At 35.9% G+C, this 24,867-nt stretch overlaps 1 protein-coding gene across 1 annotated transcript; it reads left to right on the top strand.

Annotated features, from left to right (window-relative positions):
- Positions 1 to 9,919: 9,919 nt before the first annotated feature.
- Positions 9,920 to 14,265, top strand: LOC126015944 (MKI67 FHA domain-interacting nucleolar phosphoprotein-like). The gene is made up of 2 exons (XM_049778474.1): positions 9,920 to 10,099; positions 13,560 to 14,265. Exons 1-2 carry the CDS (start codon positions 9,920 to 9,922, stop codon positions 14,202 to 14,204), a joined length of 825 nt encoding a protein of 274 aa, XP_049634431.1. The 3' UTR covers positions 14,205 to 14,265.
- Positions 14,266 to 24,867: the final 10,602 nt, after the last annotated feature.

Raw genomic sequence — 24,867 nt, forward strand, 5'->3', positions numbered from 1 at the left:
TGAATGGATCATTAAGACGTGGTATATATACACAATGGAATATTACACGGCAGTCAGAAATGATACAATCACAGACTTTGCAGCAACATGGATGGACCTAGATCATATTATATTAAACAAAGTAAGTCAGAAGACAAAAGAGAAACACAGAATGATAGCACTATTCTGAAGCACCCAGAACACACATCTTATACACAACTGATACTCATTAATCAAATAACACGGTTTAACAGGGTAGAAACTCTAAACACTGCAATAGTCAACATATACTCAGGAGCAGTCCCCAAAGTACTTGAAAAAGGAACAACGCAAACTCTTGACTACACATTATTCCACAAAGAAAGCAGCAACACCAAAAACTGCACCGTAGAGAGAATAGGTATGTAATCAACCTTCCACGACAAAGGCCCACAACAATCATTTAGAGAAAGTATTCAGGAACACAGGTAAAGAACACCACGGAAAATCACTGTCTGCAATGGAATCATCCCATAACACTACATTTTATTGTCTTTATCTTATAATATTTAAAATAACCTCTCAGCTTTTATATCCACAGGCATCCTTGAATACAAATGGCGGATAAACTAAGATGGCAGCGCGGAATACCACATGAGATACCATACCTAGCTTGCAATATGAGATGGCCCCGAGAAAACTCTTTAACATACATTTTATCTCTAGGTTACACCTTCTTTTAGGAACTGAAGCACGTGACCAGTCAGACCACCAAAGCAGTAACCGAGACGTACAGACTTAAACTACACGCTCTATTCTGTGAACAAATTCAGGCAAACTAGCATTCCCCTGCTATTCTCTCCTCTCTTCTCACTACTTTCTTTTTTATTTTCTATCTTCTTTTTTTTTCTTCTCTTCTTTATTTTTTCTTTTTCTCTTTTCTACTCTTCTCTTTACTTTTTACCATTTATCTTCTCCCTTTCCTTCTAAAGTATTTTCTCTTTTCTCCCTTCCTACCCCTTCCATATACCTTCCCCTTCTCCCCCTCTGGAAATCCAACTATCCCTTCACCCCTCAATCCCATACAGACCTCCCGCCATATTAAAACTCTCCACCCTCAGTCCTTAATCTATTAGGCATCAAGATTGACCTCCTACCCCAACGAACCATTACCCAGCACCCAGTCGAGAGGACACCCAGTCAAACCCACATCTCGTCTCCTGCATGAAAAGGCAGCCAACTCCCCTGCGGATCCATGCTGCGAGGCCCTCCCCACCAACTCCCCCTAACGTGGACTGTTACCTGAAACCGGACTTAGGTCTAAAAGTATCCTCAATGCAAGAACCCTTCCAGGACCTCCCTGCCACAAATCTTTTGCCACTCTGAAGAAGATCTGGGGATGGGATGGAAAGATGCCTGGGGACCCACACACCACAAGAAAAACCAAAAAGACAATGGGAAAACCTGTATTTCCAACATAAGCATAAGAACTGTATCACACCACCTCTTTACCCGCTTTTCCCCAAATGTAAGATAGTCATATGCATCACTTTGGCCCTTTAAATACTTTGCTACCTCATTTAAAAAAAAATCTGGCCTACATATACATATGTAAGCACATACATTTTTGATACCTATTTTTTTATTTATTATTTTTTTCATCTTTTTTTTTTTGGGGTATGTAACCTGTTTCTGTTTTCCCCGTTTGACCACCCCCAAATGCACCAACAATATAAGGTAGCACCATTTCCCCCTGCAAAGGCACACTAAAATAAAGGGAGATTCTTATATATATATATATATATATATATATATATATATATATATATATATATATATATATATATATATATATCAAAAAAAAAGAGAGCTCTTATCTATTAGAGATAGGAACTCATAGTTGTTTACAATAGAGGGATATCTCCTACCTTGAAAATATGTCATGTGGAATTAACTTAGACCTCAGGTGTTTAGATACCATCAATCCAGCCTTGAACCCTGGATCCCAGACACAGGAACGGCACAGTTCTTCACAACTGCTACAGGAAACAAATCCCACCCGGGACAGCCGCAATACTGCGAGGCCACCAACAAATGCCAGCTCTAATATGACATCCTGACAACGAAGAAAATGGGAACAACTTGACCTAAGTGAAGGTTATCCAACCTTTCTAGCTAACGACAAGACAAAATCAGAAGACTTGTCACCCTTTGGAAGGCCCAAAAGCCAAGATTTCGAGTTACAGATGACTGCTGCTAGAACCATGACCAGACTGTATACAGCTTGGGACCAATAAAAAAGCCCTAACCTAGGGTTTCAACTACGATCTGCACAATGAACATGATCCCCAGATTCAAAGGTCTGGCAGAGACCATTGTAATGGAATGGGGCTTCTGGAAGCACAAAGAAAGACACTGTCCTAGGTGCCATCCTAGCTTCAGTGCAAAGACCAAGATCACCAACCACAGAAGATGAATTAAAATGACAATGATGGAACAGAACTTCTAGAACCACAAAGACTGACTTCATCATAACTCCCACCGCAGGATCTGTGCAGATACTGAGATCCCTAGTCACAGAGGCCTGATAGTATCACCCAGGACAGAGCAGAGGTCTTACAAACACCACAAAAGCACCACCAGGAGAGTAAGTGATCCTGAACAGAGTCTATAGTTGATCCCATGACAATACACTCCAAGGGCGGAGAAACCCCATATCTCTTAGGCCAAGTGAATTCCTTTTCGAATGACCCCAATATTTACTGTGCCTGGGCAGGAGGGAAAAAAAAAAGCACAAATCATTATTTTTTTATATATATATATATTATTTTATTTTCATTTATTATTATTATTTTTATTTACCCATCTATTTTTGGTCAATTTCTCTGTTTGGGTGTGATAATTGAAGTTGTCCCCAGTTATACTTATTCTTTCTCTTCCTTTCTGTTCTTCCTTTGTATGCTATGCCATGTTTCCTATATCAAGACCATGACATTTTTTTGTTTGTTTGTTTGCTTGTTTTGTGTTTATTTTTGTGGGTTTTTATTTTTTTTGTTTTTTTTTGTTTGTTTTGTTTTGTTTTGTTTTGTTTTTGGTGCTTGTACTTATTGTTGGAGCCCTCACGGGATATTTGACACTTCTTTTTGTACTGGTGGAATGTTTCACCTTTTTTCTCTCCTTCATCTCCCAAACCGATGTTGAAAACCTCTGGAAGAATTCCACTTATTTTCGGCGTATTAGACTTTTACCCCAGTTTATTACTTTTCTCTCCTTTAAACAAAACCACGTAACTTGAACTAGCTAGTCCTGCCCCCCCAATTAGAGGGGGAAACAAGGGAGACACCAGGACCAAAGAGGTGCAAGGCTACTGTGCAGTAGGCTAGATACAGAGGAAACCACACATCCTAGCTACCCTGGGGGTGAGGGAAGAGGATATGGGTGGTAGGACAAAAACGGAGGTGTAGGGAGGACAATTTGGTGATGGGAATTCCCCCTGATTTTATGTAAATATGTACCTAAAATATCATTGTCAACAATATGTAAGCCACTATGATCAAAAATATATATATAAAAAAAAAAAAGAGTAAATGACTCCCATTTTGCTAATAAACGTTTTTTGTGTGTAGGTATTCAAAAAAAAAAAAAAAAAAAAGAATGTACCCATTAATCTTAGAGTCTAACATATAAAATAGTTTCAAGTATTTAAAGATTGATAAAGTATGTTAGGTAATATGATAAATAAGATATGTTATAACTTTAAAATTTTTTTATTAAAACCATTGTGATCAACAGAGTCAAAAAAAAATAAAAAAATAAAAAATAAATAAATAAAAAGAATAAAAAACTTGAAGTGTCGTATTTACCTTCATATATTTGTTTTTATAGACTTCTATGACAAAGGGAAAATAGTTAATATTGATGAATCAATTGCCTTTTGAATTAGTAGGTTAAAATATGTGTTAATTACAAATAGAAGTAACTCATTGAAACAATAAGGATAACAATATAATTATAATTAATAGACATTTTCAAAGATTATATCCAAAGGATAGACTAGTAGTGCAATCAAGAATCTTGCAGATGGAATAGTATGCAAAAGTCAGGTGGGAAAAAATAGCATAATTATGGAAATACAGATATTCAAAATTATTAGAACCTAGTGTAGGAACACAACAAGAATTGAGTCTAAATAGCAATTCTGGCAAAGTTCTAACTACTATGTAACCAGCTAATAAAAACTGAGTTCATCTTAAGGTAAATGGGAAGCAGAAAAAGGCTTAATTATTAGTGGAATTGCATTATTCACATCATTAGTCTAAACTTTATTATTTTTTGTTGTTTCTTAGACTCTCAATGTTCAAAAATTGTCTTTTGGAAGAGAAATATAAGTTATATGTCAAGATTTAGTAAACATAGGCTAAATTATTTGTAGCGTCACTTTTGCTGCACATATAGTGAGTTCTCTAAAATCACATATTCTTAAACTAATCTGTCATCAGGTAAGGCTTATCCTTTTAGGGTAAGTGACTCAAAGGAAAATGTCTTGTCCACTTTGGAAGACTGTTCTTTGTTGTGCTTGAGAAAGTACCCATGACCAAGTGCTACTATGTGAAGCTATGCTAGAGTCTATTTGACAGTTATTGATGGATTCTGAAAGAATACCTAGACAGATACCAGGGAAATCTGACAATGAGAAAGTCTTAATTTCTACTGACAACTGGATACTGCTGAAGCTAGGCATTGCTGCAAGTATATTTCAGAAACTAAAAAGAAGCTTTTGTATATAAATATTCCAGAATCTAAGACAAACCCCTTTTTTTCTGTATCCCTAAATACTCCTCTTCATATAAAGCATAATATGCTACCAGTAAAAAATATTTATAAGTCTATTGTATGTGTAAGTCCAAACAATATTATTGTATAACTATCAATAAATATTTGGAAGTTTACAGGCTATGAGGGGAAACAAAGACGATTTTTTAGATAGTTAATAATTGAAGGTGATACTACAGCAAGCCTATGCACATTAGAGTTTTAATTTTGTTGGACTCAAATCGCAAAAATAACAAAAATAATTATACAATATCTTCAAAAACAATTGCATCTCTGAGATGTCTTTTAATTTACTAGGCCTACACAACATTCTAAAATAAAATAATATTACTAATGGTGTGGAAAAAGTTTTTAAATAAAACTTTTAACATTTTAATTACAACATAAAAAAGACATGTTCTAATAAGAACATTTAAAAGTAGAACTTTATTAAAATATTAAACATTTATCCTTAAAAAATTTTTCACAAAAAGAAGGAAATCCACAAGCAAGGAGAAAGCATTTTTGAATTACATATCAGAATGGATCCACTGTAAGGTTCAAGTTAAATGCTCTGCATATGAAAGCCCCAGGCTCAGTCCACAGCATCTCACCATACTCCCATCACTGGAGTCCCCAAGAGTCACTTGTTGAGAAGTGGTCACTTTGAAGTGCCTACCCCTCATCTAAATTTATCAGACATTTCACAGTTTGACATAGGTAATTTCTAACAGCTCTTCCATACCTTTGAATTTCTAAGATCAATTTTTCAGCAAATAAATGAAAGTAGGTTAAGATTGTTTCCGGATTAGAGGCAAAAACCTTATAAACCGTTTCTTATTATAAAATTGTGTCACCAGGGAAAGATAGAAACCTTCACTCACACAATATAAAGAAGAGCAACACCTTTAGTGTTTTCATCTGTTATTTTTTTTTTTTTTTTGGTTTTTGGGCCACACCCAGCGGTGCTCAGGGGTTACTCCTGGCTGTCTGCTCAGAAATAGCTCCTGGCAGGCACGGGGGACCATATGGGACACCGGGATTCGAACCAACCACCTTTGGTCCTGAATTGGCTGCTTGCAAGGCAAACGCCGCTGTGCTATCTCTCCGGGCCCCTCATCTGTTATTTTTTTCAGTGATGCAATTGAAAGAGTACTGACTGTATTCAGGCTGGAGTTGAGGTACTGTCAAAACTTGCCATTTTTATCTCCCATAGATCACACAGGCATACTTAAACACATTATTTTCCTCCTCCAAATAATTCTCAAATAATGAAGCTATTGTGAGAATTTCATAAATAATATTATTTCTATATTCAAACTATGTGTATAATAGTTAAAGTATATTACTATTAAGTGAATAAAAAGATAAGCCACAGACTGGGAGGAAACATTTGTAGGAGATATGATTATAAAGGGATAATAAAGACTATTTTCTAATATATAAATAACGTTTGATTCAATAAAAAACAACAAATTTAAATATTTGAAAAACTCACAAAAGGAAAGAAACACATTGCAGACAATCTTATTAAAATATTCATCATCATGTATTAAGCAATAAAGCCATTAAAACAGCTATGAGGTTCTATTAAACATTTATAAGATGGTAAAAAATCAAAACACTGAAACATAATCCAATATTAGAGAAATTATGGAATAGCATATCTGATCTATTGTTGATAGGATTATAAAGTGATAGTCATTTTAAAAGAGTTTGGTAGTTTCTTAGCAAAGTAAAAATATTCTTACCATGTGACCCAATATATAATCATTCTCCTTGGTATTTACCCTAATAAATTAACATGTTATATCCACATTAAAACCAACAATATGGATAATTCTAGCAAGTCTATTCATAATTGACAAGACTATGAAGCAACCAAAAGGTCCTTCAGTAGGTGAATAAATAAACTGTGATAAATAGGGATGATAGATTAGTAGCCAGCATTAAAAAGATCTGACTATCAAGTTATGAAAAAGACAGAGGAACCTCAAATGCAAGATATTAAGTGAACAAAACCAATCTTGAAAAGACTACATACTGTATGATTCATGTAGTAAGAAACTCCGGAAAGGTTAAATTATCAATATGGTAAAAATATTAGTAGTTTTTAGGATTGAGGAGAATGAATTAAGGAAACTTAGAAAACAATATACAATATAATTAAATATACAATAATAATGGGTTTGTCATTATCTACTTGTCCAAACCCATGACATTCACAACAGTTAAAATAGTCCCTAATGTAAATAGAGACTTTGGGTGGATATAAATTAACTTCATAAGTGTGAGGGATCATGACAATGTAAGAGGCTACAAATACCTAAGGGAAAAGCACACATGGAAAAACTGATTTTTTTCTTCAGTTTTGTTGTGAATTAAAAAATATGATATATGTTCCATAGTTCCATATGTTTATAGCCCATGTTTCATAGTCCCGAATCTATATTTCTAGACACCTGAAACCATATATGCTATTGAACCACTTATATATACATATATATGTAAAAATTTAATTATAATTTAGGCACAGAAGATTAAGAATAGTAACTAAAGTAAAACAAAACAATTATAACAAAATACTGTAATTTAAGCTATGTGCTTTTTTACAATAAAATATATTAAGAATGTGTTTCCTTACAATAAAATATATTATATAGTGACCTAATTTCTTGTGACACTATGCCATTATATAATGTCTACTTATGAAATAAATGGTAAATGCCATAGACATAGCTATGGTGACTTAAACTACTGATCTGATTTCCTTAAGATGAGAGTATCTACCTTTTCACTATAGAAAAGCACTCTATAATTTCGTTTTGTCTTGTTCATGTTTCCAGCAACCTGTTTTATGCCTTGATGTCAATAAGTAAACTAAAGTACATACAACAGTAGATCTGCTGATAGTTACTAAGGGATTATAGAAAATGAATACACCAGATGAAGGGGAGACTCATGTGAGCAAAATGCAGGAGCCTCATGTAAGATTTCATCACACTTCTCAGATTAGCAAGCTTTCCATTTAAAAGGTATAAATTTTCATTTTTGACATTTTACATTTTCATAAATATTTGACCATGGGTAACTGAAACCACAGAAAAAGAAATTAGGGCCAACATAATAGTAGATCAGGTAGGGTATTTCCCCTTGTTGTACATGGCTGGCCAGAATTCAATTTCTGGCACCCCATATGGTTCCTTGAGTCCTGCCAATAGTGATCCCTGAACACATCCAATTGTGGCTCAAACCCTTCACCTAAAATGGAAAATAAATCAAAGTTTAGGGGTGAGATTACTTTAAAATAGAAAGTCTTTAGACAAAATATAAATGCAATGCCCACTGATCCTCAGAGGATATTGCTTTTCAGCCAATAGAAACAATAGATCCAAGTCTACCATAGGTTTTAATATTATAAATTCATATACTGCAACATAAGTTTGCAAATAATACTAATTTAACATAATCAATTTAAATTTAAAAATCACCTCTTTCCAGCAGACTGCTTTGTGGAAAAAATAAGTAAATAGTATATATATTTGAGGGTTTTTTACCTCAGAAGGATCAAAAGAGCATTTCAGAAAGTTCAAAGGTAAAGGTGTTTGATTTGTATACAGCTAGCCTCAGTTCAATCCCTAGAACTTTATATAGTTTTTTTGGACTATGTTAGGAGCAGTCACTCCTGAGCACAGGGTCAAAGCACAGGGCCAGCAGTAACCCAATTTTATCCTTTCCCCCCAAAAAAGTATCTTTTTAAAAGTTCGTGTAGGTGACAGGATATTCCAAGAAAAGACTATGTGAGAAGAGTTGTAGCATTTTCCAATGCATTGCCTGTTAAAGATAAATCAAAAAAAAAATATAAAGTTATATTTTCCAATAAATGATTGACAGTGCACATATTAAAATGCCGATCTTTATTAGATGTGTAAATGTAATTTAAATATTATTCTGGGTGCATTTTAAGTGAGAAGAAAATGAGGTCTGTAGACTCATCTGAAACAATCTGTAATACATGGAATTATGAGCCACATAAACTTGATATGAATATTTATTTTATGAACATCTGCTTGCATACAGAATATGTGGCTTAAGCAAATTCAACATTAAAAATATTGCAATTAACACTAAAGGCATTTTAGAATACATTATCTTAAAAGAAATAGATTTTACTTGCAGAGAATTAACAAAGTTCTAAGAGTATAGTTAACTTCTAAAAAAACAACAAAAGAAAAAACAAAAGGAAGTTATTTGAAGTTACAAATCATTAGTAAGTGTATAATATATAAAATCTATAACTATATGAAACTATATTGATAAATGTATGAAAACTCATATATGAAACTATGTGAGTAGTTTAAGAAAGCAGAGTCCTGGATAACTACTTCAAAGAACAAGATCTAAGACTAGTTTTGAAAAAAAAGGCTAGTTTTGAGTTTAACTACTATTGCAAGTTTACAGTTTTAATTTGTGAAATTTTTCTATTCAGTTTTCATATAACCCTTATAAATCTTAATTTTAATTTATTAAAGTAATAGGATAGAACTGTGGTTCAATGGAGGGAGCATATACTTTAGTATCTAGGCTAGATTCCAAGAACACACTATAAAGATAAAAAGAAAATTCCTCAGATGATGTATGCAAAGGACTCTCTTCACAGTGCTCATCATCTATGATTGACTTCGATAGAATTACTATTCTATACTTGCATTATTGTTTTCCATGGTCGTATTGTGCATGACACTCTCTTTCAGATTTTCTCTACTCTGCCTTAAAGTGTATATATACATATATATGTATACATATATATATATACATATATATATTGTGAATTTGAAGTTATTCATCTACGCAGTATGCTGGCTATTGTATTTTAAAGCGCTTTTGTTGACTCAGCTAAAATTTTTCTTTTGCTCTATTTTGAATCCTTTCCAACAAATATTTTTTGGTAACTATGAGTGAGTATTATGGCCATATTTTTTGTGAAGTCTGTATGTGTATGTCTCGTTATGTGTCTGTCTGTTTTGCATGTTTTGTATATAGTTCTCTTTTCCGAACTTGAGCTTCCCCCAATGTATTCTTCCTTATCCTTCCCTCTTTCTTCCTAGTCCTTAACATTCAGTTTTCAGGAATCCTTTCACATGTGCAAATGATCTCCTTCACTCACAACTACAAGCCTCCTGATCTTGGCCTAAGTAAGACATCCTTGACTGTTGGAGTGCTGTATCCTGTATCAAGCTGCAACCCGCTTTTCCAGACACATCAAGTGTCTTTGGTTGAAGTTTTCGGAGTTCTGGATCCTTCATCTTTACAGAGTGGTATTGGACTCGTTAGAAATTTCACCTTTTGTATTTTTCTTATAATTGTAATCCTTTGAAGTTATATTTGATACTTCACTTCTTTTGATTATTGTAATTAATGTTTTTACATTTTAGTTTTTATTTTAGGAATTGATGTTGTATTATATTAGGGTTTTGCTTTTTTTTACTTTAGGTTAGTAGGTTAGATATTGTTGTCAATAATTTACTAAATGATATTTTTTTTTTTGGTCAGGTTTTTTAGCTGGGCACATCATAGGGGAAAATAGTAGGTTCAATAGGAGGTTCTATCTATTTTGGATGGACCCTCAAGTAGTTCATTTACGCAGGGAGATTCTATGACTTAAACATTTTGTTTTGGTTTGTGACTTAAGCTCCCATCTAAATAATCAGCCGTACGTGGCTCATCAATTTTGGACCTCATATGGACTTCTGACTGGACTAGATTCTTGGATTAAGTTAAAATATCTATTGATCATCATTGCAGTGGCTCCCCACTCTGCAGGGTGTGTGTGCCTGTTCCTATAATATTGGGCCTGATTCACTGCCCTCAAAGAAGGGCTTTCTTCTGGTCAACCTGGACATGAATGGAAAATGTGCTTCATCTCGCCTGCTACACAGCCTTTTTAGCTTCTCTTCGAAGGATCTCTGTCTCTGGATTACAATCGGGCTTTGTGTTTGCCCCGGGAGCTCCCCATCGCCTACTAGATCCTTGATCATTGAATTTCAGATTCTCCACCTGCTTTTTCAAGGAAGAACTTACTTGGAATTTTTCATCTTGTACGCTGTAGATCTATCATCTCTGGAGCTTGTAGTTGATTCCTTGACACATATTTCTGGTTTTGGACACCCTGTGTTTAGGTTAGAGGTTTTTCTTTACTTTTCCCTGTGATGCGCTTATGCAAACAGCCGCTCTTTTCTTTTGCTTAATTGTTCTTTTTTATAATTATAGAAAATATTACTTACTTCTCTACATTATTATTGTTTCTTTACTAAAAAGGGGGGAATTGTATATGAAAATATTTCCACAAGATTGTTCTTTGCCTGTTGTCTCACCTTGACCTTCCAGGTGGGGGCGCTGTTGAGAGACGAATAAATAGTTTGGGAGCGAGGTTTTTCGGCGTCTTTTGCCAGAATTGGCTGGCTGGCTCAAGGTGTGTTTTGGAGCTTGCAGCAGGCAAACAAAGGACTCTCTTCGCCCAACCTTTTACCCCTTATCCCTCCTGGCTGTGTGGATTATTTGCGTGAATAAATATTACCAAGATCTCCCCCCAAAAGGGGACAAGAGGATGAGAATCAATTTCTCATTCTGGAAGCTCTTTGAGGATACTCAAACAATCAACAAAGGTGTAAACGGGACCCAAAAAATGGGGCACATGGCCCACTAGTGTGATCCCCAAAGATGTTCAACTTTCTTGAATTGGAGACAGTAGAGTTTGTCCTGAGATCCAGGTAAGCTCATTGCTTTGTTTATTTTGATGTTAATGTTTTTAACATCAAAATATTTTAAAATTTATTTCTCTGTCCTCACTCATTATAGAGGTTTCTTCAGCTACTATATATAAATTTTCTATTTATAATGCTTGAATTGACATGGGTTTAAATGTTTTTAATAAGATTCAAACATACTAGTTATGCTAATCATCCCATCTTAAGCTGTAGAAAGTGATTTTCACAGTTTCTATTTTCCTTCTTTCTTTCCTCTTTAATTTCTCTCTCTATATCTTAAATTTTTTTTTATTTATTGACTGCATCCAACTGCTCAGGGCTTACTTCTGGATCTGAGTTTGGGGATTACTTGTAGCAAGATTAGGGTACCAGGGTGCCTAGTGATAGAATGTGGGTCAACCATGTACAAAGCAAACACCTTACCTGAATACTATCTCTCAGCTCCTTTCTGGACATCTTAGAACTATCCCAAGAATCCAAGAATATAAAATGTTCTAGTGAACTGTCATATTAGCACCATCAGAGAAAGCATGGCTAATGAGAAGAAAGGTAAATCCTGATGTTTCCTACAGTGTACCAGAAAGAAAATAAAAGAAGTTGGTGTTCAGCCTATCAATTAGAATGTTTTACATTAGAATCAATTAATATATTATCCCATTTATAAAGTCATTGGTCTAATATCTTGAGATTGATTTTTTTTCACAATGCAAAAAATGTTTATTTTCTGATCATTCAATCTTGAAATACAATTCCACATAAACAATAGCAATTAATCCAAGCTGTTCTACCCAAAACTAAGTTATTAAAAAACAATCAAATATATAAATGAAATGAATACGGTTTTTCTTTTTTGGGCCATACCAGCGATGCTTAGGGGTTACTCCTGGCTCTACACTCATAAATCTTTCCGACAGGCTTGGGGGAACCATTTAGGATGCCAGGAATAGAACCTGGGTCAGCCATGTGCAAGGCAAACGCCCTACACGCTGTGCTATTGCTACAGCCCCAATATTAATACTTTCTTAGTCTCCATCAATTGAACTTAGTTTGCCCATTTCAGTAGAAGAGAACCGCCCCTATTAAATATGCATGGTCTGATAAAATCAAGTAGATAATCAAGTGGGATTTTCTTTATTCAAGGGTACAACATAGTACTTAAAAAAATCCTATTTAACAGCTTTCCTTCCACTGCTGCATGTATAACTAAAAAGTGCTAACAAATGCACTGGTGAAGGGGGGTATTGTTTATGATTGAAACCCTACTATAAACATGCTTGTAATCATGGTGTTTAAATAAAGATTTATGAAAAAATAAAACAAATGATAACAAAGGAAACCAAAGATGCAGCCAGAGTGATAGGGCACTTGCTTTTGCACATGGGCCAACCAGGCTTTGATCTCTGGTAAACCAACCAACCAACCAACCAACCAAAAAACCAAGAGCAAACCCCCCAAAATGAGGATTGAGAGCATGAACCTTGTTACTGAAAGCTCATATGCAGCCTACATTTCTACAGTTGACTTGTTTTTGTGTTTTGTTTTTGAGTCACCCCTGGCAGTGTGCAGGGGACAATATATGGTGCTATAAGCAGAGCCCCAGGCTCCAAAATGAGGACCTAGTGAGATGCAGGTCTGGAACAAGTTGACTCAGGAAATCCACACAGTGAAAAGGAACAAGAACAAGTTCAGCAAAACATCTTAACGAAGACTGAAGAATGAGTGTCTGCCTTCTCAGACCCCTGCTTTTTATTCACAAGAACCAGGCCAAACCCTAGGGTGGACTATGAATATTGATTAGGGTGGGTAATCCAATCTCGTGCCAGGAATGGAATAGGAATCAGCCACATTTTAGGCAAGTGTTCTTGTACTACCTTTCCGAGCCATCTGGCTTACTATTAAGACAACAGTTTTTCTTACTGATAGAAAGTTATTCCTCTAAACATTTCCTATGTGGTTGCATTCCACTGTATCTAAATATAAACAAACAAAAGTCAGTTCTCATAATAAAACCATTTTCCACAGTACTATACATATACATTCAGGATCACTGGTTGCTTTTTCTTCGCCTTCTTTTTCTTGAATGTGTCCGTGTTTGAGATGCTTGTGCTACTTCTTTTACAATTCAGACACGGGTTGTTTGAAAACTATTTCGTCATCATCATTGCCATCATTCAGGTCAGCTACTGCGTGGAGTGGAGTTGGCTGCTCGGGACTTGGGCCATTGCTGCTCTGTCCGGCCCCGCCAAACCGTTTCTGTCACTGAATCCCGAGAAGGATGAGCTGTTTCGGAAGGATGTGGAGCAGATGCGTTGGCGGCCAAAAAAGCAAAAGCAGCAACCCAAACAATTGACTCCAGGAGTTATCTACGTGGGCCATCTGCCACCCACACTTTATGAAACTCAGATCCTCGCATACTTTTCTCAGTTTGGCACTGTCACAAAGCTCAGACTGTCCAGAACTACAAAGACTGGAAATAGCAAAGGATATGCCCTTATGGAGTTTGAATCTGAAGATGTTGCCAAAATAGTTGCAGAAACAATTAACAATTATCTTTTTGGTGAAAGACTCTTACAGTGCCATTTTATGCCACCAGAACAAGTACATGAAGAACTTTTTCAAGAGTGGTATACGCCATTTAAGAATCCATCATTTCCAGCAATAAAATGATATAATAAGGACTGGACACCTCTTGAAAAATTACAGATGGAGAAGCGATTTAAAAAGAAAGAAAAGTGGGACCGGGCGGTGGCGCTAAAGGTAAGGTGCCTGCCTTACCTGCGCTAGCCTAGGACGGACCGCGGTTCGATCCCCCGGCATCCCATATGGTCCCCCAAGCCAGGAGTGACTTCTGAGCGCATAGCCAGGAGTAACCCCTGAGCGTCACCGGGTGTGGCCCAAAAACCAAAAAAAAAAAAAAAAAGAAAGAAAGAAAGAAAAGTTACTCAGAAAGAAGTTGGCAAAAAAGGGGATTGATTATAATTTCCCCTCTTTGATTTTATGCACGAAAGATGCCAACACTGATTTGAGAAAACCTGGAAAGACTGAGATACTTGTCACTAAGAAGACAGAAACAGAAGCTGCAATCAGTCCTAAGACTCCTGAAAACACTGTGGATAGCCAGGGCCCCACACCAGTTTGATATTGATTTTAGGAGATGTTGGGCCTCACTTGGTAGTACTTAGGCTACTCCTGGCCCTATGCTCAAAGATTATTCCTGGAGAAGAAGGGGCTCAGGAGACCATATGGGTACTGGGGATCAAACCCAGGTTAGCCAAGCAAGCACTCCACCAGCTATCTCTCTGTGCCCCTAGTAATTATTTTTGTTTATTTGTTTGTTTTTGGGTTACACTCGGTGGCAGTCAGGAATTACTTCTGGCTCTGTACTCAGAAATTACTCCTGGCAGGTTTGGTTGACCATAATGGATGAACAGGGGTTGAAACTGGGTCAGCAACAGCTAAGCAAACACCCTACCTGCTGTATATCTCTCCAGGCCTTTATATTAATTTTCATTCTAGAAGGATTCAATGTTGAATTCACTATTTATCAGCTGGCAATCTGCATATCAATTTCTGAGCAAAGATAAAGTTGCATTGTGAAAATGAGCCTATGTAAAAGAGTAAGGAGAGAGTGCTGGGAGTTGCCCGGTTTCACACCCTGATAAAAAGCTGTACCTCAAGCAGAGAAACTTTGCATTTTCTGACTGGTTTCATTTATAGCACAAAACTTATAAATATTGATGTAGTCCAATTTGGTTTACTTGTTTTTAAATTGATAAAAAATTTTATTCCTTGATTCAATGAGAAAATTTTTAAGAAAATTATAAAGTAGAAATTACAAAAAAATGGTTGCAATCATAGAAAGAATAGACATAATTATTACCAAGAGTAGTAAACTATTTATTCATTTATTCACTTTTAAGAAATAGTTGAAATTTTAAAATATGAAAAATTATAAGATGTATACTTGAACACAAATGTGGATGTTAAAATGGAAATGCTAAAACGATATACCACATTGAAGAGTTACCAAAAGGTTGTTTATTGTTAAATACATGATTCTGTTTATCGAAAAGAGCTGCAGGTAAACCTAGAGATACAACTATTGAAGACTAGAGGTGGGGTTTAAGGTATGCTAGATTACCAATATGATATTTCTTCAAGCAATGGCAAAAATATTCTGAAATTACATAACTACAAATATGCCAAAAAGCTCTAAGTTCTTTAACTTAAATGGGTGAGTTGTGTTTGGTTTGTATCTCAATAAAGCTATTTTAAAAATAAACAAAAGTCCCTCTCAAAATACTGCAGTATATTGTTTTCTTTTGTTGCTAAATTACTATAGTATTTTTAAATGTTGTAGTATTAAAATTGTGTAATGTTTTAAAAAATCATCACTTTCTTTTAAAAAAATTTAAAGTCTTTCTTTTGCCTATATAACTGGAGTGACTATTAGCTTACTAGTATGCTATTGTGCTATAGGATAATAAAGAATTAAAGAATTAACTTGGGTTTCATATTTAGAGGAGAGGTTACACCCAGCTGTGTTCAGAGTTTATTCCTGGCTCTGCACTCAGGGATTACTTCATTTCTAGGTATCAAACCTGGACCTGCCACAAGCCAAGTAAGCTCCCTACTACTAAACTCCCTTTCCACTATCTTTCCATTGCTTATTTTTTAACTCAAATTAAAATTAAGATTTTAAATAATGATTTTATTAGACAAAACAGATCTAGTTCAAGATATACCTTCCTTGAATATGTTAGAAGCTTAATTGAATTAGGAAAATGTCAGAATATTTTTCAGGTTAATCTAATATCACTATAGATAACCTCTTAGAAGTTACAGCTGTATATATGGTTTAAAAACGTATAGAATTGTGGGGCTGGAGTGGTGACACAGTGGTAGGGCATTTGTCTTGCACACGGCTGACCTAGGATGGACCACGGTTCAATTCCCCAGTATCCCATATGGTCCCCCAAGCCAGGAGCGATTTCTGAGTGTCACATGGTATGACCCAAAACAAAACAAAGCAAAACAAAACAAAAAAGTATATAAATGTGTACAAAGTTATAATATAAAAATTTCTCACAAGTTTAGAGCTTTTAATGTGATCAAGCACACAAAAATCACAAAGTATTATATTAATGATAATAAATTTAGTTATGTTTTCATGTTCCTTTTATATTTACATAATAAAATATTCTCACAATTTTCAGGCATTTGGGCAGAGGCTGATCTAGTATTTTGTACACAGAAATATGGAACACTGTTGCATTTGCTACAATGCAAGTATCTAAGTTGTTTACAGATATCATAGATACAAACAATTATAATAATGCTTATTAAGGTAACTTTCATAGTTAAGAATGAGATAAAAATACATTTTCCCCTGCAAAGATTAAAAACCAATTTACTGACAAATGTCTTCCTAATTCAACTGCAAACATTAGGTAGATTCCCCAGATATTGTACCATATGTTTCACAGTCTTTTACCTTTTATTTAAAAATAGAAGTGGTACAATAATCCCTTCAAAATTGCTCATACTGTGCTTTCACTAAAATAAAACTATGAGGTTATTAACTCCACGTGTTCTTCCAAGCTGGGAGGTAGCAGATTTATGCCAAAATTATTAAAAAGCTTAAAAACTTTCATAATACTTCTAAGTCCTGGCGTGTTGCTATTACATTTTTTCCTATCTGTACCTAATATCTAACTAACCTACCTAAATACTAAAGACATATTTTGACACTATGAGAATAAAAAAGTAGAGGGAATTTTAGTTTAAAATCCAAGGAATGTATGCAAGAATCTCTTTTCAAATCAAGAAAATCACAGCTGAAATATAACATACACACCTATCTCCTTTCAAATTTCAGAAGCTATTTAGTTGGAAATAAAGAAAAAGTGATAAAATGGGTGGGTGAGTCAATTTATACAATTTTTTTATTATTTTATTTATTTTTTTCTGGGTCACACCCTGCAGCGCTCAGGGGTTCCTCATGACTCTATGCTCAGAAATCGCTCCTGGCAGGCTCGGGGGACCATATGGGATGCCGGGATTCGAACCACCGTCCTTCTGCATGCCCCAATTTATACAAATTTTTACCAAAAAATTATACAAACATTTTACAAAAGTTTTAACTTTACAATGTTCAGTTAAATATTTGGCAAACCCAAACCCAAGGATATTTATTATATGTACATAAAATGCTAATATCACTTTTCTATTTTTTTTATTGTGACTGAAGTTCATTTACACAGAATTATTTATGATACATAGTGACAGTGAATGAAGGGCATTCCCACCACCAATTTTATCCTCCCTCCACTCTTGTTCCCAGCATGTCTCCCACATCTCCCTCCTTTACCCCCCAGAATCCTAGTGCAAATGGTCTCCGCCTTACAGCTTGTTATAGGTTGGGTATCTATTCTGTTTGCTGTTCCAGTCTTGTCATTATTTTATTTACACTACATGTTCATATGACTGGTCCTGGTATCATTCTTTCCACCTCTCAATTTATGAGGCTGAATGATTCAAATTATGCTATTCTGTTGGAGGTAAAAAGATTAAGGAAAAGAGGAGAAAAAAATTGGTATCAACTACTAAAAAAATAAAATCACTGAATAATATCCACAAAAGTGGAAAAGAAAGAAAAAAGTGGAAGAAAAAAAGGAAAATAATATCAAAAACAAACAAAAAATAAAACAAAACAATACCAAAAAAAGTACTACAGTGGCAGGGTTTGTGTTACCCCACCTTGTTGTTGTTGTTGTTGTTGTTGTATAGGCACAGTAAGTATTGAGGAAGGAAGGAAATTCCGTGGCCTAAGAGATTCAGGGTTTCTCCACTCTTGAAGCATATTGTCATGGGAATAACCACTGGCTCCATACCTTCTCATTGCCATATCCCAGGTTTTTTTTTGTTTGTTTGTTTGTTTGTTTGTAGTGTCAGGAACCTTTCTTCTCTGTTGTGGATGAGAAAATAAGGCCACTATAGCAAGCAATCTTGGTATTTGCACAGGTCCTAGGACAGGGCCTAGGATAGAATCTTTAAGATTCTAGAAAGTACTGTTCCACCATTGTTGGTGTGTTCAATTTTCTGTATCATGTGCTCCATGTTTTTCTCGTTCCCTAAGCTGAAGTCTAGGAAATTATGGTTCCAATGGTTCTGCTCAGTCTCTGTTGTCAGAATTGGGCCTCTGTACTAAGAAGTCTTGGTTTTTGTAAAAGATCTGGGCTATAGCCTAGGGTAGGGTTTTCCTTAATGGTCTCACGGTACATTCTGTTCAGTCACAGTTGTCAAAGTCAGTTTTCTGTACTTAGTGCTCTTATTTTTCATAGTTCAAAGGATGATACATCTTCTGATTTCCACTTAGTGTTAGGTGATGTGATAGGATCTCCTGGTCTTAGCTCAAGTTTTCATTTCCTCGCTGTCCTCGTTGTCATATTAACACTGGCACAAGTATATCTCCCAATGCAGCTTAGTTCCTGGTATTGTTGCATGGGTTTGTTTCAGTTCTACGTCTGGGATCTGGGATTTGAGAATGAACTAACACTGTCCAATCTAATGGAAACTGAGTTGTATCCACATGACATATGTCCAGGATGGGAGGCACCCTTGTATAAAAAGTGTGAGTTCTTATCCTAGAAGATAAGATCTTGTGCCTGAGTCCATGATTTCCCCTTATTTACTGTGTCTATTCAAAAATATATGGTGTCCTTTTGTATTGCTGGTGCTATTCCAGGTAAGGATGACAGGCTACATGTACAGTATCTGTGGTGTGGTCTGTGCTTTTATCCCAGGCAAGACGTTTTCTTGGTTTTTGACCAAGCAGCACCAAAACTGGTGAGGGTAGAGAAAATATGTATATATAAAAATAGAATATATGGCATTATCAAAGAGAGAAAGCAGAGAGGGCACATATTCACACAAAGTTGGACACACACAAAAAATGACCAAGTTGTAATTAATCAGCATACATGTACAAACATGTGTTCACAAGTTTCCAGTTATGAAGTTTTAATGGTTCACTTTGGTTTAGGACTGTAGTATGTTCATGGTGAGATACTGTGATATATGATTACAATATGTTAACATCTGTCTCATCAGTAAATCAGAAGGTATTTTTCTTTTCATTTTTAAAAAGAATTTTTGCTTCAAAATATGTAAATCAAGCCCCATATCCATGCAGCTATTTATTCCTCTGAGTTTTCTTTGTTCTCTTGTCACATGTTGGTGGCTGAGAACTGCTGATTACTCACTCACCAGGGCAGAGGTGAGGATCAAAAATGCTTTTATTCATTTTAAATTATACTATTATATTATATAATTAATAAAATTATACTATTTTCCACCCCGTTTCCCATTCCATGATGTATTTTGACTAGATATCTCTTTGGCAGATGATTTTAAAGGTAACTAGGTAACCAGGTTATCTGGCTCTACTCCATCGCCATTCTTTCACTGAACCACTGTGGAATAACCAGGAAGTGCCTCATTTGCTCCTCTTCCTGCTTCTCCATCTTAAGACACCAGAAAAAAAGAATGCAATCATGGATTTGGGTACACTAAATATTCAAGCATCATCATAGAATCTGATTTTTATTCCATTACTACCTCCCTCTCTAGCATGTTTAAATATTATTTTGCAGTCCCTAATGGGCTTCATATGGACTCAGGACTAGATTATCCTCTGGGGAATTTACTACACAACTGTCCTTACCTCATTAATTACAGTCACTTCTTGTGGCTATCTAAGATGCTGATGATTCTTTACTGTCTGCCCTTCTCTGCTTCATAAGAGAGATTCCATAAATTATCCTCAAGTTTATGGTGGCAAACCCAATCTAGCTAATTCAAGTAGTGTTTATTCATTCTGCCTCTTACATATTATGTAGCAGATAAATTAATTTCTCAGTCTAATTTTGAGTAAAAACCTCTTCTAGGTAACTGATCCTATTTGAAAAAACTGCTCTTTAAATTTCCTTATTTGCTCCTTCTGCCAGTAAAGCTTTTCAGGTGTGCAATCTGTTGTTTACTCGCCTGTACCACCAAGAAAAATTTAAAGAAAAACTTATACTATCTACTAAATACTTGTATTTAATGTCTTTTATTTCTCCCTTTTCTGAAAAATCTGTTTTCTGAATCTCTTCCTTTATTTTGTGCTAGATTTTGATGCTTTTAATAACTAGATAATGACATGATTGGATCTTATTAAGAGATCTTTATCCTGGTCAAATATATTTCTGTATTTTCTCACTTCTACTTCGACAGAATTTCTTTGCATTACACATACATTTATTTGGGCCTCATAATACCATAAGCATGCACTTATTTGGATCTAATGACAGAGATCATGGCACTTCACTAGTGATGTTAAGCCAGAATGATAATATTTTGAAGAATCCAAAAGATAAATTAGTTCCTCCGAGTTTATTTATGTGAAGAAAACATTTTTTTCTGAGTTTTTCCTGGATTACCAGGACCAAGTTTCTCTCTACCAGATGATACTTTTCATAGTATTTCTTTACTTCTGCAACGTTTAAGAGCTTTGTCAAGAAAGCTTTTCTAAAAAGTAGCTTTTTGAGTCAGACATAAATGAAAACAGAAAGTAGGAGGAAGTTTTTCATCAAGTTAATCTGCAGAAACACAATTGTGGTCATTGTTAAAAGTTGTCTGGTCATTCCAAGTTCTATCAGTTTTAATGGCCAAATACACTCAAATTTCAGTCATTTTCTCTTTTTATCTTCTTACATTTCTTCTTAAATACTGTTTGAGTCACAAACCCATTTGTTATGATTCATTCTATTCTGATGTGAACAGATGAGGCAAACCATATTTCTACTTCACTTCTTTGCCTCCAACACTTATAAAGAACTCACTACATATGCTTCTGGTTATTATGCTGTAACATCTTCATTTTAATGCTCTCTGACAATACTCTTATTTTATTGTATCTTGCTCCTTTTTATAGAAAAGCATTTTAACTAGTTTGCATGTGTTTTGTGTAAGTACATATTCAGTGAAAATGGAATTAGAAGTATCACATTTTTTGCATGATGGAATTAATTTTTACAGTTAAGCAAAGCAAAAATCTCAAATCACCATAGGTGATCACCCTTTCTTTTAGAATTCTTTTAGAATTCTTCACTCTCTTTTACTTTTGCTCAGAAGAAAATATATAATAAAAGCTATAGTGAGAAAAAAAAGCTACAGTGAGGGTCGGAGAGATAGCATGGAAGTAAAACATTTGCCTTCCATGCAGAAGGACGGTGGTTCAAATCCCGGCATCCCATTGGTCCCCCAAGCCTGCCAGGAGCGATTTCTGAGCATAGAACCAGGAGTAATCCCTGAACGCTGCTGGGTGTGACCCAGAAAACAAAAAATAAGCAAACAACAAAAAGCTATAGTGTGCATGGCTAGAAGGAAAGCAGCAATGATGGTATTTGAATGTGTTACTCATATTCTAGTACAAATATGAAGAACTTCAGGTTACAAATGAGAAGACTGTTTCATTCCCTTCACTTATCTAGACACACTGAACTGTGCACTTAAGAAAACCATCAAAGTGTTCTTCTAAACAAAACTAAAAGAATAAAATCATTTTTCTATCCCTGAAAATATAAAAATGAGGCTATTATAAAGAACCACAGAGGCCTTGCAAAAATAAGTTCAAATTATTTGTAGGCTCTTTGTGTGAATAGAAGACAAATATGTTCTTTTGCTTGACATAAGAAAATTGGAAAGAAGGAAAAGAGACAGGTGTGTCTCCTTCATTACAGTCTACTCCTCATTCTGGATACCTAAAGATTTCAAGAGGAATTTAGTTGACCTTTCCAATGATACAGATACAAATAGAGATACACTTAAATACATAGATATAAATGCTTTCAATTGTCTATATTTTCATTATATACCACCCTCTGCAATTTTTTGTTTCAATTCCTTTTTTTTCTGCAGGAAGAGCATACCCAGCAATGTTCAAGGGATTAATTCTGGCATTCACTTCAAATCTGAACTGGGATCCTGCCTCCTACTCTTTTACACTCAGATAATTTCTGAAGATTATTTGATGTATGCCCCAATCACAAAGACTTACTACATTCTACTTTGGTATTTGGTAGTTAATTGAATCTTTGGTTCTCAACATAGCTGCATGCATTTTGCTGTTGGGGCTGGTGCCTATGTAAATAATGCCTCATACCTGTTATGTATGGTTCATCACTAGAGTTGACTAAAATGCATAATATAAAAGGAACTCCTTGCTTTGTTCTTGCTGCTGCCAAATATATTCCAGAATGGTCCATTATTCTGGATTATTAGCTGTTTCAGTACAGTAGTGTCATTGAAGTTCTCTAAAACTCGGCTGATAGTTGTCTATATTGAATCTTTTCTGTTAGAATAGCAGATGATTACAATATAATGACCACACATTGTCTGCAAACAGTCAAATTTCTCCTTTTATATAACACTTAAAACTCTTTCCATAAATTTAATTTTAAAAGATGTAGGTCAGTTCCTGGGGCTCCAAATGCAGTCCCAAATAGAGACAGGAGAATCTCGGGCCCCTCTTTGCTATCACTTCCAGAATTGTCCCATTCTAGAACTATTTTATATCTCTCACTCTATTTGGGGGAGGCATAGTGGTGTGGACCACACACAATTGTACTGGCTCTGTGCCCTGGCATTACTTCTGGCAATGCTCTAAAAATGATATATGCTTCCACGGTTCATACTAGGGCAACATGACATGAAAGCATCTTAACCTCTGTACTGTCTTTTTGGCCTTCACCTGGGCATTTTTTAAAATTACATATCTAGGGGAAGGAATGATAATGCAGCAGATGGGTTGCTTACCTTGCACATGGCTGGCCATGTTTGATTTCTAGGACCTCTTATAAGGATGTCCAATTTCTGCCAGGAATAATCCCTGAATATAAAGCCAGGAGTAAACCCTGAGCACTACTAACTATGGCTCAAAAATAAAAATCTAAAATTTGTATATCTAACTTCATTTACCTATAATCTCCTCCAAAACATCTATGGTTTCCTATTAATTCTCAGATTTCTCAGAGTTAAACACTGTGCAAAGGAACTATGTCATTCTACAAGCAAGTTTTATTTAAATGGCCTGGCAAGTCTTTGGAAATGAATCTGTTAAAAACTAAATGAGACACAGGTGAGTGTTTTCCCCAGCACCGCCACATCTCCACGTGGGAGCCTGAGACAGGCTCCTTGCTGCTGCACCCTGCCACCTCCTAGGGACCCAAAGCCCGAGCAGAGAGCACACAGGTGAATGCTTTCCCTGCCACACACTCCATGTGGGAGCCTGAGACAGGTTTCTCACCCCTGCACCCCGCACCCCTGAGCCAGACCTGAGAGCATACTGGGTGAGGAGATCCCTGCACCTGACCCACTCTGTGCCACTGGGACAGGCTAGGACCAATAGACTGGGTGAGCTTGGGCCTGCCACCTGGACCATTGGCTAACGTAGAGCAGCGCCGGAGTGGACCTGAGACTCCCCAAGGGCTGAGGGCATTTACTGGGTGGGTTTGACTATGGGAATTTCTTTTGCTGAGGCTAGGAGGGGGCGGACCTCCATTGACTTCCAGAAAGGGGAGGGTGGATAGAAAACTAGGCTCAATAGCGCTCTCAACCATTGTGGCCAGGAGCAGAACTGCATCGACTGGCAGGAATAAGGAGAAGGAAATTGACCAGACCCACTGAAGGAATGCTGACTTCCAGATTGGGGGGAGGGGAGGGCGTGAAGGAGCTAGGCTCAACAGGGCCCTCCACCATTGTGCACAGGAGAGGCACTAGCTGACAACAAAAGGGAAAAGCAATGAATCAGGCCACATAAAGAGCACAGGAGGAGCCAAACCTCAGCAAGCCCACCCAACAACACCCTATAGAACGAAGCTCAGGGAAGGGACCCATCCCCACGCCACAGGGGACCAAAGCAGGCTGAATTTAGAAGGCACAGCACTCCAAACCACACCAATAAATGCAAAGAAATATAGGTAAATCAAGAAGAACCCTAATATATGGAGATACGGAGATAAACCCTAGCAAGTTTCCAAGTCCACCAAAACACACAGATCCATGGGAAGAAGACCTAAAAGCAGCCATGAAGAAGGAAATGCAAGAATTGATAAAAGAATGAAAGAAACGCTAGCTACCGAGTATAAGAAATCTACAGATGAACAAGTCAGCCAAATTAAAGAAGAAATGTTAAAGAACATGAGAGATTCCATACAAAAAGAATTGAAGGAATTAAAAGACAAAGTAACAAGCCTTATGAGCAGAAAAACAGAGTTGGAGAATGACA

This window comes from Suncus etruscus, chromosome 8 (genome assembly GCF_024139225.1).
Source record: "Suncus etruscus isolate mSunEtr1 chromosome 8, mSunEtr1.pri.cur, whole genome shotgun sequence".
Classification (NCBI taxonomy): Eukaryota; Metazoa; Chordata; class Mammalia; order Eulipotyphla; family Soricidae; genus Suncus; species Suncus etruscus.

Coding starts and splice junctions, on each gene's coding strand:
- LOC126015944 (XM_049778474.1), top strand. CDS start 9,920: ATGATCTCCTTCACTCACAACTACAAGCCTCCTGATCTTGGCCTAAGT. Junction 10,100..13,559: donor TACAGAGTGGTATTGGACTC/GTTAGAAATTTC, acceptor CATTTTCCACAG/TACTATACATATACATTCAG.